The sequence below is a fragment of the Squalius cephalus genome, assembly GCF_949319135.1.
Source record: "Squalius cephalus genome assembly, chromosome: 22".
Lineage (NCBI taxonomy): Eukaryota > Metazoa > Chordata > Actinopteri > Cypriniformes > Leuciscidae > Squalius > Squalius cephalus.
Genome location: NC_137143.1, coordinates 33,378,941 through 33,392,684, shown reverse-complemented (window position 1 = coordinate 33,392,684; position 13,744 = coordinate 33,378,941). Strand labels below are relative to the sequence as shown.

The following is a 13,744-nucleotide window of genomic DNA, read 5'->3' as shown; positions in this document are numbered from 1 at the left end:
GCTTCTCCACGGGTTAGTGACATCACTATCCCTAAAATTTACATAACCCCGCCCCCTGAACACACAGTCCATGTTGAGAGGCGGAAGAGTTGTTGTAGTCGAGCACATTTGTGAGTTCAAGTTCAAGCTGTCGCATCCGTCTTTTCACATGCAATTCAATACGTTACACAAATGCACTAGCATGTCACTCTGTAGCATCTGTTCCCACACCAGCGATTTATAGATTATCATGACAGAATATGCTAATCAATGACTAGAAGATAACTCCACATCAGCTGCATAAACTCATCAACTAACCGTTCAGAAATGTCCTGTTGAAGCTCTTGTAGCTCCGCCCCCTGTGCCGGGAGCAGCGGCTCATTTGCATTTAAAGGGACACACAAAAATGGGCGTGTTTTTGCTCATCCTCAAAAAGTTTATATAAAAACATTTTAATGTTATATAAAAATGATCTAAAAACTTCACACACACACACACACACACACACTCTGGGGACATCAGAGACTTATTTTACATCTTGTAAAAAGGGGCATTATAGGACCGCTTTAATAGAGAACAAATGGACTTCATTACGATCAGGACATTTAAAAGTGCAGCACTGAGAGACGAGACAAACACAAACATATTTACAACTGCAGAATTCAGCACAAACACACACAAGAGTTCAAGTAATCGTTCAGTCACACTCTGGCCATTGCAAGGCATTGTGGGTCCTATGAGGGGGGCATGGCCGGGTCACATGACCAGTGTTCAGATGCTCGGGTCACATGACCAGCGTTCAGATGCTCGGGTCACATGACCAGCGTTCAGATGCTCGGGTCACATGACCAGCGTTCAGATGCTCGGGTCACATGACCAGCGTTCAGATGCTCAGGTCACATGACCAGCGTTCAGATGCTCAGGTCACATGACCAGCGTTCAGATGCTCGGGTGGATCTGTGTGTGTGTGACAGTGTGATTTTCTGATGTTCCTGCAGGATCTTCTCGAGCTCCTCTAAACACGAGCCAATCTCATACCTCGACGCCGGAGCCGCTCTGAACCTACAACACAAACACAAGAGCGATCAGAGGGTGTGTGTGTGTGTGTGTGTGTAAGAGAGAGAGTGTGTATATGTATGTGTGTGAGTGAGTGTGTGTGACTGAGTATATGTGTGTGTGTGTATATACACTCACCTAAAGGATTATTAGGAACACCTGTTCAATTTCTCATTAATGCAATTATCTAATCAACCAATCACATGGCAGTTGCTTCAATGCATTTAGGGGTGTGGTCCTGGTCAAGACAATCTCCTGAACTCCAAACTGAATGTCAGAATGGGAAAGAAAGGTGATTTAAGCAATTTTGAGCGTGGCATGGTTGTTGGTGCCAGACGGGCCGGTCTGAGTATTTCACAATCTGCTCAGTTACTGGGATTTTCACGCACAACCATTTCTATGGTTTACAAAGAATGGTGTGAAAAGGGAAAAACATCCAGTATGCGGCAGTCCTGTGGGCGAAAATGCCTTGTTGATGCTAGAGGTCAGAGGAGAATGGGCCGACTGATTCAAGCTGATAGAAGAGCAACTTTGACTGAAATAACCACTCGTTACAACCGAGGTATGCAGCAAAGCATTTGTGAAGCCACAACACGCACAACCTTGAGGCGGATGGGCTACAACAGCAGAAGACCCCACCGGGTACCACTCATCTCCACTACAAATAGGAAAAAGAGGCTACAATTTGCACGAGCTCACCAAAATTGGACAGTTGAAGACTGGAAAAATGTTGCCTGGTCTGATGAGTCTCGATTTCTGTTGAGACATTCAGATGGTAGAGTCAGAATTTGGCGTAAACAGAATGAGAACATGGATCCATCATGCCTTGTTACCACTGTGCAGGCTGGTGGTGGTGGTGTAATGGTGTGGGGGATGTTTTCTTGGCACACTTTAGGCCCCTTAGTGCCAATTGGGCATCGTTTAAATGCCACGGCCTACCTGAGCATTGTTTCTGACCATGTCCATCCCTTTATGACCACCATGTACCCATCCTCTGATGGCTACTTCCAGCAGGATAATGCACCATGTCACAAAGCTCGAATCATTTCAAATTGGTTTCTTGAACATGACAATGAGTTCACTGTACTAAAATGGCCCCCACAGTCACCAGATCTCAACCCAATAGAGCATCTTTGGGATGTGGTGGAACGGGAGCTTCGTGCCCTGGATGTGCATCCCACAAATCTCCATCAACTGCAAGATGCTATCCTATCAATATGGGCCAACATTTCTAAAGAATGCTTTCAGCACCTTGTTGAATCAATGCCACGTAGAATTAAGGCAGTTCTGAAGGCGAAAGGGGGTCAAACACAGTATTAGTATGGTGTTCCTAATAATCCTTTTAGGTGAGTGTATGTGAGTGTGTGTGAGTGTGTATGTGTGTGTGTGTGTGAGTGTGTATGTGTGTGTGTAACCTGCACAGTAGTCCTCTGGCTCTACTAGCGTTGGGTGTGTGTTTCTTCAGCGCTGTCGTACAAAAGGCTGCTAGCGTGTTGTAGCATCGCTCTCGTAGTGAGTTGTGTTCGCTCGTCTCCCACAGCGGAAGCTCGCCGGATAAACGACTCGCGGCCTGAACGAACTCCAGGAGCTTCTGCCACTCGCCGCTACGCTCGAACACACGACCTCCTTCCTCACACGCGCGCTGAGAAAAGAGGAACAGAGGAACCGTAACACACTGATTCTGATCGAGTGAACGATTCTGTGATTCTGACTCTCAGATAAAGATTAAAAACAGCCACACCAAATCACGGGTTCGATTCCCAGGAAATGCATGAACTGATACGATACCAAATAAACCTAATTTAAAAGCATCACCAAATGCATGACAGTAAATGAAACATATTTCTACTTCAACTCTAGTCAGACTATATGTATATATCATACAGAAACAGACAGAAACACATATATCATATAATATTAGAAATTGGAAATAGTGTAATGATGCAGAAATAGCGTAATGACGTAGAAATAGCGTAATTACAGAAATAGCGTAATGATGTAGAAATAGCGTAATTACAGAAATAGCGTAATGATGTAGAAATAGCGTAATGATGTAGAAATAGCGTAATGACATAGAAATAGCGTAATGATGTAGAAATAGCGTAATGACATAGAAATAGCGTAATGATGTAGAAATAGCGTAATGACGTAGAAATAGCGTAATTACAGAAATAGCGTAATGATGTAGAAATAGCGTAATTACAGAAATAGCGTAATGATGTAGAAATAGCGTAATGATGTAGAAATAGCGTAATGACATAGAAATAGCGTAATGATGTAGAAATAGCGTAATGACATAGAAATAGCGTAATGACGTAGAAATAGCGTAATGATGTAGAAATAGCGTAATGACATAGAAATAGCGTAATGATGTAGAAATAGCGTAATGACGTAGAAATAGCGTAATGACAGAAATAGCGTAATAATGTAGAAATAGCGTAATTACAGAAATAGTGTAATGATGTAGAAATAGCGTAATGATGTAGAAATAGCGTAATGACATAGAAATAGCGTAATTACAGAAATAGCGTAATGATGTAGAAATAGCGTAATTACAGAAATAGTGTAATGATGTAGAAATAGCGTAATGATGTAGAAATAGCGTAATGACATAAAAATTGCGTAATGATGTAGAAATAGCGTAATGACGTAGAAATAGCGTAATGACGTAGAAATAGCGTAATGACAGAAATAGCGCAATAATGTAGAAATAGCGTAATGATGTAGAAATAGCGTAATGACAGAAATAGCGTAATTACAGAAATAGCGTAATGATGTAGAAATAGCGTAATTACAGAAATAGTGTAATGATGTAGAAATAGCGTAATGATGTAGAAATAGCGTAATGACATAGAAATAGCGTAATGATGTAGAAATAGCGTAATGACGTAGAAATAGCGTAATGAGAGAAATAGCGCAATAATGTAGAAATAGCGTAATGATGTAGAAATAGCGTAATGACAGAAATAGCGCAATAATGTAGAAATAGCGTAATTACAGAAATAGCGTAATGATGTAGAAATAGCGTAATGACATAGAAATAGTGTAATGATGTAGAAATAGCGTAATGATGTAGAAATAGCGTAATGACGTAGAAATAGCGTAATGACAGAAATAGCGCAATGATGTAGAAATAGCGTAATGATGTAGAAATAGCGTAATGACGTAGAAATAGTGTAATGATGTAGAAATAGCGTAATGATGTAGAAATAGCGTAATGACGTAGAAATAGTGTAATGATGTAGAAATAGTGTAATGATGTAGAAATAGCGTAATGATGTAGAAATAGCGTAATGATGTAGAAATAGCGTAATGACGTAGAAATAGTGTAATGATGTAGAAATAGCGTAATGACGTAGAAATAGTGTAATGATGTAGAAATAGCGTAATGACGTAGAAATAGCGTAATGATGTAGAAATAGCGTAATGACATAGAAATAGTGTAATGATGTAGAAATAGCGTAATGACATAGAAATAGTGTAATGACGTAGAAATAGCGTAATGATGTAGAAATAGCGTAATGACGTAGAAATAGCGTAATGACAGAAATAGCGCAATGATGTAGAAATAGCGTAATGATGTAGAAATAGCGTAATGACGTAGAAATAGTGTAATGATGTAGAAATAGCGTAATGATGTAGAAATAGCGTAATGACGTAGAAATAGCGTAATGATGTAGAAATAGCGTAATGACATAGAAATAGTGTAATAATGTAGAAATAGCGTAATGATGTAGAAATAGCGTAATGACAGAAATAGCGCAATAATGTAGAAATAGCGTAATTACAGAAATAGCGTAATGATGTAGAAATAGCGTAATGACATAGAAATAGTGTAATGATGTAGAAATAGCGTAATGATGTAGAAATAGCGTAATGACGTAGAAATAGCGTAATGACAGAAATAGCGCAATGATGTAGAAATAGCGTAATGATGCAGAAATAGCGTAATGACGTAGAAATAGTGTAATGATGTAGAAATAGCGTAATGATGTAGAAATAGCGTAATGACGTAGAAATAGCGTAATGATGTAGAAATAGCGTAATGACATAGAAATAGCGTAATGATGTAGAAATAGCGTAATGACAGAAATAGTGTAATGATGTAGAAATAGCGTAATGATGTAGAAATAGCGTAATGACGTAGAAATAGCGTAATGACAGAAATAGCGCAATGATGTAGAAATAGCGTAATGACGTAGAAATAGCGTAATGACGTAGAAATAGTGTAATGATGTAGAAATAGCGTAATGATGTAGAAATAGCGTAATGACGTAGAAATAGCGTAATGACGTAGAAATAGCGTAATGACGTATAGAAGTAGCGTAATGACGTATAGAAATAGCGTAATGACGTAGAAAAAGCGTAATGACGTAGAAATAGCGTAATGACGTATAGAAATAGCGTAATGATGTAGAAATAGCGTAATGATGTAGAAATAGCGAAATGATGTAGAAATAGCGTAATGACGTAGAAATAGCGTAATGACGTAGAAATAGCGTAATGATGTAGAAATAGCGTAATGACGTAGAAATAGTGTAATGACGTATAGAAGTAGCGTAATGACGTATAGAAATAGCGTAATTACGTAGAAAAAGCGTAATGACGTATAGAAATAGCGTAATGACGTAGAAATAGCGTAATGACGTATAGAAATAGCGTAATGTCGTAGAAAAAGCGTAATGACGTATAGAAATAGCGTAATGACGTAGAAATAGCGTAATGACGTATAGAAATAGCGTAATGACGTAGAAAAAGCGTAATGACGTATAGAAATAGCGTAATGACGTAGAAATAGCGTAATGACGTATAGAAATAGCGTAATGACGTAGAAAAAGCGTAATGACGTATAGAAATAGCGTAATGACGTAGAAATAGCGTAATGACGTAGAAATAGCGTAATGACGTATAGAAATAGCGTAATGATGTAGAAATAACGTAATGACGTAGAAATAGCGTAATGACATAGAAATAGCGTAATGACGTAGAAATAGCGTAATGATGTATGATGCACTGAACGAGCTGTTCTCCTGTTGAATAAAGTGTGGTATAAACGAGTGTCTCGGTCTCCTATAATCCTCTTCTTCTGTGTGTGTGGAGTGGAGCAGGACGACGGTCCTCCAGCGCTGCTTCAGACTCTCATCCACACACCACTGGCTTTGGGCATTTTTACTGTGTGATCAATATTAGCAGCGGCACAACGGCTCATATCATCATTATCTCCAAATTATGACCAGAAATGCATAAATATTAAGTCTGCTCAAATAAAGAACCAGTGTACCAGTGTAAACGCGCACATCAACCCGATCACACGTTTAGCGTTCATGTAAACACTACGTTTGGATTCATTAATCGGAATGAATTCAGTCTGATTGAAACAAAAGTTGTGCATGTAAGCGTAGCCAGTGAGAATCTTCAGTGTGATCATGTGACTCAGATGATGGATGAACTGAGCTTTATTACCCAGAATGCCATGAGGTGTGGTCGAGCTTTCCTGTAGCAGTGGGCGTCCCGGTTGGATCCGAGGCGGGAATATGGGATGGATCTGTAGACGCTGGTCTTCTTCTGGTGCAGGTCGTGCAGTAACAGCGAGAGGTCAGAGGTCAGCGAGCCCGACGCCATCTGAACAGACTGAGAGCATGAGGAGACTCTTAAACATCATCAAACTGACTCTTAAACATCATCAAACTGAGACTCTTAAACATCATCAAACTGAGGGTGTTTCTCAAAACCAAGAATGCAAAGAACGGACTTGTGTTCTTGGGGAGAACGCTCTTGCTAGTTGTTCTTGGAAGAATGAACTCACGAGGTGACGAGCACACAGAACGCCGCTGACAGTTTGAGACGATGTGTTCTTGCTGGTATTGCGCAATAATAGCCCTGTACTGACGCCGTCTGCAGTGCCCAAACATAACGAGAATATTGACGATAACAGCCAGGCTTTATCACCCAAGCCTACCCTCAGCTCAAGGGATTACTCTACAACTGTACGCTATAATGTAATGTATATTCATAACAATAAAGCTACGCTTATGGAGATTCTCACTTCCGAAAACGTTTGAGCACATTTTCGATTCACCATAAATTTTCGTAAAAATGGCAATATTTGAAATCTACACAGTTGATTTCTCGCATCAAATGTTCTCAGAAGTGAATTTAGTGATGAAATAGCGTACGAAATTGTAGAAAAACGACTTGCTGTATTGACCTGCCTCTCTTTCCTCGAATGCCGAAATGAATGGTGGGATATTTCTGCCGCCAAGTTCACACAAGTTACCAACCGATGCATCCTCGGTAAAATGGGCGTGTCAAGAACACTTCCGAGATTTTTAACCGTTCTTGCCAAAATGCAAACTTGTGTATTGGGACAGTATTTGGGCAGCGACTGATGACGTTTCACAAGTCCACAAGAACACAAGCACAGACAAGAACGCATATTGAGAAACGGCCTGAGACTCTTCAACATCATCAAACTGAGACTCTTCAACATCATCAAACTGAGACTCCTCAACATCATCAAACTGAGACTCTTCAACATCATCAAACTGAGACTCCTCAACATCATCAAACTGAGACTCTTCAACATCAGGCTTGTTTGAGATGAGCAGAATCTGCGCAGAGCCGATCACCGGTGATCATGCCGGTTAGAAATGTGTCTGAGTGCGGTCCGCCTGGCTCTGATGTCATGCTGACGCGTGTCGCGAGCACAAGCCGGCCGTGTGGATTCTGCAGTCGCGCGCAGCTGCTCTCCACCGTCTGCGCTGAGCAAAAGCATGATGGGAAACCACACAGCTTAATGCTCATTAGTTTAAACCACCGTGATGTATTGTTCTCTTTTAAAATGTTTGATTTTAAAACTCTGATCTCATGTTTTATGTGTATGTGTTAGTATTGCCAAACTCTCTGACAGTGCGATCTCTATGGGTTATGCAATGTCATTTTTATAAAAAACAATAACAACAAAAACACATATGTCTGTATTAAAGTAAAAATGATTGATAAACATGTATTTAGAATGGAATTAAATAAGTATTTGGGTGTCTTGTTCATTATATTTATTTTCATATAAAAGCAACAGAACATAAATTACATCTAGTTTATTAGCAACACTGTGCACGAGCGTGAGTCCCGCCATCTTTGATCTCACAGGTGTCAGATCCACCGCGAGAAGAGAGAAGTTCAGTGATCTGTGTTTCCACTCCTCCTCTCACTGCAGCCGCCAGCGTGTGCGTAACGTGTTGAGTGTAGCGTGTTGTGTGTAGCGTGTTGTGCGTAACGTGTTGTGTGTAGCGTGTTGTGTGTAGCGTGTTGTGTGTAGCGTGTTGAGTGTAGCGTGTTGTGTGTAGCGTGTTGAGTGTAGCGTGTTGTGCGTAACGTGTAGTGCGTAGCGTGTTGAGTGTAGCGTGTTGTGTTTAGCGTGTTGGGCGTAACGTGTTGTGCGTAGCGTGTTGAGTGTAGTGTGTTGAGTGTAGCGTGTTGTGCGTAGCGTGTTGTGCGTAACGTGTTGTGTGTAGCGTGTTGAGTGTAGCGTGTTGAGTGTAGCGTGTTGTGCGTAACGTGTTGTGCGTAACGTGTTGTGCGTAGCGTGTTGAGTGTAGCGTGTTGAGTGTAGCGTGTAGTGTGTAACGTGTTGTGTGTAGCGTGTTGTATGTAACGTGTTGTGCGTAGCGTGTAGTGTGTAGCGTGTTGTGTGTAGCGTGTTCTGCGTAACGTGTTGTGCGTAGCGTGTTGAGTGTAGCGTGTTGTGCGTAACGTGTTGTGTGTAGCGTGTAGTGTGTAGCGTGTTGTGTGTACTGTGTTGTGTGTAGCGTGTTGTGTGTAGCGTGTTGTGTGTAGCGTGTTGTGCGTAACGTGTTGTGCGTAGCGTGTTGAGTGTAGCGTGTTGTGCGTAACGTGTTGTGTGTAGAGTGTTGAGTGTAGCGTGTTGTGCGTAACGTGTTGTGTGTAGAGTGTTGTGTGTAGCGTGTTGAGTGTAGCGTGTTGTGTGTAGCGTGTTGAGTGTAGCGTGTTGTGCGTAACGTGTAGTGCGTAGCGTGTTGAGTAGCGTGTTGTGTGTAGCGTGTTGGGCGTAACGTGTTGTGCGTAGCGTGTTGAGTGTAGTGTGTTGAGTGTAGCGTGTTGTGCGTAGCGTGTTGTGCGTAACGTGTTGTGTGTAGCGTGTTGAGTGTAGCGTGTTGAGTGTAGCGTGTTGTGCGTAACGTGTTGTGCGTAACGTGTTGTGCGTAGCGTGTTGAGTGTAGCGTGTTGAGTGTAGCGTGTAGTGTGTAGCGTGTAGTGTGTAGCGTGTTGTGTGTAGCGTGTTGAGTGTAGCGTGTTATGCGTAGCGTGTTGTGTGTAGCGTGTTGTGTAGCGTGTTGTGTGTAGCGTGTTGTGTAGCGTGTTGTGTGTAGCGTGTTGTGTGTAGCGTGTTCTGCGTAACGTGTTGTGCGTAGCGTGTTGAGTGTAGCGTGTTGTGCGTAACGTGTTGTGTGTAGTGTGTAGCGTGTACTGTGTTGTGTGTAGCGTGTTGTGTGTAGCGTGTTGTGTGTAGCGTGTTGTGCGTAACGTGTTGTGCGTAGCGTGTTGAGTGTAGCGTGTTGTGCGTAACGTGTTGTGTGTAGAGTGTTGAGTGTAGCGTGTTGTGCGTAACGTGTTGTGTGTAGAGTGTTGTGTGTAGCGTGTTGAGTGTAACGTGTTGTGTGTAGCGTGTTGTATGTAACGTGTTGTGTGTACTGTGTTGTGTGTAGCGTGTTGTATGTAACGTGTTGTGTGTAGCGTGTTGTGCGTAGCGTGTTGAGTTTAGCGTGTTGAGTGTAGCGTGTTGTGCGTAACGTGTTGTGCGTAGCGTGTTGTGTGTAGCGTGTTGAGTGTAGCGTGTTGTGCGTAGCGTGTTGTGCGTAATGTGTTGTGCGTAGCGTGTTGAGTGTAGCGTGTTGAGTGTAGCGTGTTGTGTGTAGCGTGTTGTGCGTAGCGTGTTGAGTGTAGCGTGTTGTGTGTAGCGTGTTGTGTGTAGCGTGTTGTGTGTAGCGTGTTGTGCATAACGTGTTGCGCGTAGCGTGTTGAGTGTAGCGTGTACTGTGTTGTGTGTAGCGTGTTGTGTGTAGCGTGTACTGTGTTGTGTGTAGCGTGTTGTGTGTAGCGTGTTGTGTGTAGCGTGTTGTATGTAACGTGTTGTGTGTAGCGTGTTGTATGTAACGTGTTGTGTGTAGCGTGTTGTGTGGAGCGTGTTGTGTGGAGCGTGTTGTGTGGAGCGTGTTGTGCGGAGCGTGTAGCATGTTGTGTGTAGCGTGTTGTGTGTAGTGTGTACTGTGTTGTTTGTAGCGTGTTGTGTGTAGTGTGTTGTATGTAACGTGTTGTGTGTAGCGTGTTGTATGTAACGTGTTGTGTGTAGCGTGTTGTATGTAACGTGTTGTGTGTAGCGTGTTGTGTGTAGCGTGTTGTGCGTAGCGTGTAGCGTGTTGAGTGTAGCGTGTTGAGTGTAGCGTGTACTGTGTTGTGTGTAGCGTGTTGTGTGTAGCGTGTTGTGTGTAGCGTGTTGTATGTAACGTGTTGTGTGTAATGTGTTGTGTGGAGCGTGTTGTGTGGAGCGTGTTGTGTGGAGCGTGTTGTGTGTAGCGTGTTGTGCGTAGCGTGTAGCATGTTGTGTGTAGCGTGTTGAGTGTAGCGTGTTGAGTGTAGCGTGTTGTGCGTAACGTGTTGTGTGTAGCGTGTTGAGTGTAGCGTGTTGTGCGTAGCGTGTTGTGCGTAACGTGTTGTGCGTAGCGTGTTGAGTGTAGCGTGTTGAGTGTAGCGTGTAGTGTGTAGCGTGTTGAGTGTAGCATGTAGTGTGTAGTGTGTAGCGTGTTGTGTGTAGCGTGTTGTGCGTAGCGTGATGAGTGTAGCGTGTTGAGTGTAGCGTGTTGAGTGTAGCGTGTAGTGTGTAGTGTGTAGCGTGTTGTGTGTAGCGTGTTGTGCGTAGCGTGTTGAGTGTAGCGTGTTGAGTGTAGCGTGTAGTGTGTTGAGTGTAGCGTGTACTGTGTTGTGTGTAGCGTGTTGTGTGTAGCGTGTTGTATGTAACGTGTTGTGTGTAGCGTGTTGTATGTAACGTGTTGTGTGTAGCGTGTTGTGTGGAGCGTGTTGTGTGTAGCGTGTTGTGTGGAGCGTGTTGTGCGTAGCGTGTTGAGTGTAGCGTGTTGAGTGTAGCGTGTTGAGCGTAACGTGTTGTGCGTAACGTGTTGCGCGTAGCGTGTTGAGTGTAGCGTGTACTGTGTTGTGTGTAACGTGTTGCGCGTAGCGTGTTGAGTGTAGCGTGTACTGTGTTGTGTGTAGCGTGTTGTGTGTAGCGTGTTGTGTGTAGCGTGTACTGTGTTGTGTGTAGCGTGTTGTGTGTAGCGTGTTGTGTGTAGCGTGTTGTATGTAACGTGTTGTGTGTAGCGTGTTGTATGTAACGTGTTGTGTGTAGCGTGTTGTGTGTAGCGTGTTGTGTGGAGCGTGTTGTGCGTAGCGTGTAGCATGTTGTGTGTAGCGTGTTGTGTGTAGTGTGTACTGTGTTGTTTGTAGCGTGTTGTGTGTAGCGTGTTGTATGTAACGTGTTGTGTGTAGCGTGTTGTATGTAACGTGTTGTGTGTAGCGTGTTGTATGTAACGTGTTGTGTGGAGCGTGTTGTGTGGAGCGTGTTGTGCGTAGCGTGTAGCGTGTTGAGTGTAGCGTGTTGAGTGTAGCGTGTACTGTGTTGTGTGTAGCGTGTTGAGTGTAGCGTGTACTGTGTTGTGTGTAGCGTGTTGTGTGTAGCGTGTTGTATGTAACGTGTTGTGTGTAGCGTGTTGTGTGGAGCGTGTTGTGTGTAGCGTGTTGTGTGTAGCGTGTTGTGCGTAGCGTGTAGCATGTTGTGTGTAGCGTGTTGTGTGTAGTGTGTAGTGTGTGTGTGTGTGTGTGTGTGTGTGTGTGTGTGTGTGTGTGTGTGTGTGTGTGTGTGTGTGTTTGTCACCTGTTCGGCGAGCAGAAGCGTGTCCATCAGATGTTTGGACTCGTTACACGCGTGACGCTCTTCACTCCGGAGCCGCCGGGAACCTGTGGGAGAGAGGGAAGAGAGTCACCACACACACACACACACACACACACACACACACACACACACTAACTCACAGGTGTGTGTGACAGTCAGACGGGAACACAGGATATCCATGTAGGATCTTCTCAGGCGTTCTGCAGGATCAGGAGATTCTGCATCAGTTCAACCGGTTTTACATGTTTTACATCCACAAATATGATCAACAGGGACCCGAATAGAATAGAATAGAATAGAATAGAATGAGGCATTCATATAGCGCTTTCATATCTACTACTGTACACCCAAAGCGCTTTACAATCATATCAGGGGATCTCTCCTCAACACCACCAGTGGGATGATGTGACGGCAGCCACAGTACAACAGCGCCAGTGCGCTCACCACACACACACACACACACACACACACCAGCTACAGTGGAGAGGAGAGAGAGTGATGGAGCCAGTTCAGTGATGGGATTATTCGGAGGCTCTGACTGGGAAGGGCCGGGACACCGGGTTACACCTCTACTCTTTACGGGGAATGCCGTGGGATTTTCAATGACCAATGGGTGTTTATTTTCAATGAGTCAAATAACACACAGCTTATATTTTCATGTACAAACACACAATTTATAGTATAAAAATATTTATATTAGAAATATATATAAAATATTATTAGATTTTTGTTACATTACATTAAGTTTTTTGTACTAACTATAGTACTTTGCTGTTATTACCTTTAATTTATTTTTGAGTTTTTTTAAGTCAATTAATTAACATTTTATATTTTTAAATCAAATGATTTATTATATTATTATTTAAAGCATTACTTTATTTGAAATCAAAAGCATTTATTAATGAATTCATTAAATATAGATTGTTTTTTTCTAAACTTAAACCACTAAAGCTGAACATGAAAGACCTTCATCATCATCATCATCATCATCCTCTTAAAGGACATAAAGGCAGAAGCTTCATATTCATATTCTCCACATTGTTGTTGTTTGTAAAGACTGGATGAGGATTTTAGGAGAACAATTACTTCTCGGACTCATAAAGGGTGACTCGAGCTGAAGAAATATCTGAGGAACATTTATGAACTCCAGAATCTTCTATTGTTTTTGCATCTTACAAAAGTGTATTAAAATCCATGACTATAAGCAAGCCATCAAACATCATGATGTGAAAAATACTCATCAATCATGTGTGATATGAGAGATTACAGTAACAGACTCACTGTAAGTTACAGTATACTGTCTCTGACTGGATCATATTTTGAGTCTTAACTGATTTTTATGATGATGATGATGATGATGATGTTCTCACCTGTGACTTTGGCCTGTGGTTCTGGGATCTCCACTAACACTGATCTCTGATCAGCTTCATCTGCCATTTTAGACTCTTTCTTTTCTTCCTGCACGAATCGCCCGATAATCTCTCAGTTTTTCAGTGCAAAGCTAAAACAGCCTTCAGTATCGCGCCATAAACTACTGAGGAAACTAAGGAAATAAAAAGGACTAAATAACATTCGTGAAATTAATCAATAAACATGGATAAACAACAGAATAAAGTTATGGCGTGCGCGCGCTCAGCTCTCATTCATTCACCAAAGCCCGCGCACTGCTACCGCGTGGGCGGGGCTTCCGATTCCCGCGCGCTGATTGGTTCAATACTGTGGAGAGGCTCGATTCTGATTGGCTGG

At 42.6% G+C, this 13,744-nt stretch overlaps 1 protein-coding gene across 1 annotated transcript; it reads right to left on the bottom strand.

Annotated features, from left to right (window-relative positions):
* Positions 1 to 400: 400 nt before the first annotated feature.
* LOC307149899 (uncharacterized protein) lies at positions 401 to 13,650 on the bottom strand. Its single transcript, XM_079856507.1, has 6 exons — positions 13,369 to 13,650; positions 12,139 to 12,198; positions 11,981 to 12,063; positions 6,499 to 6,666; positions 2,451 to 2,677; positions 401 to 1,041 (listed from the first exon to the last, which is right to left on the bottom strand). The coding sequence occupies exons 1-6, from the start codon at positions 13,433 to 13,435 to the stop codon at positions 891 to 893; spliced, it is 756 nt and encodes a 251-aa protein (XP_079712633.1). The 5' UTR covers positions 13,436 to 13,650; the 3' UTR covers positions 401 to 890.
* Between the last annotated feature and the right edge of the window lie 94 nt (positions 13,651 to 13,744).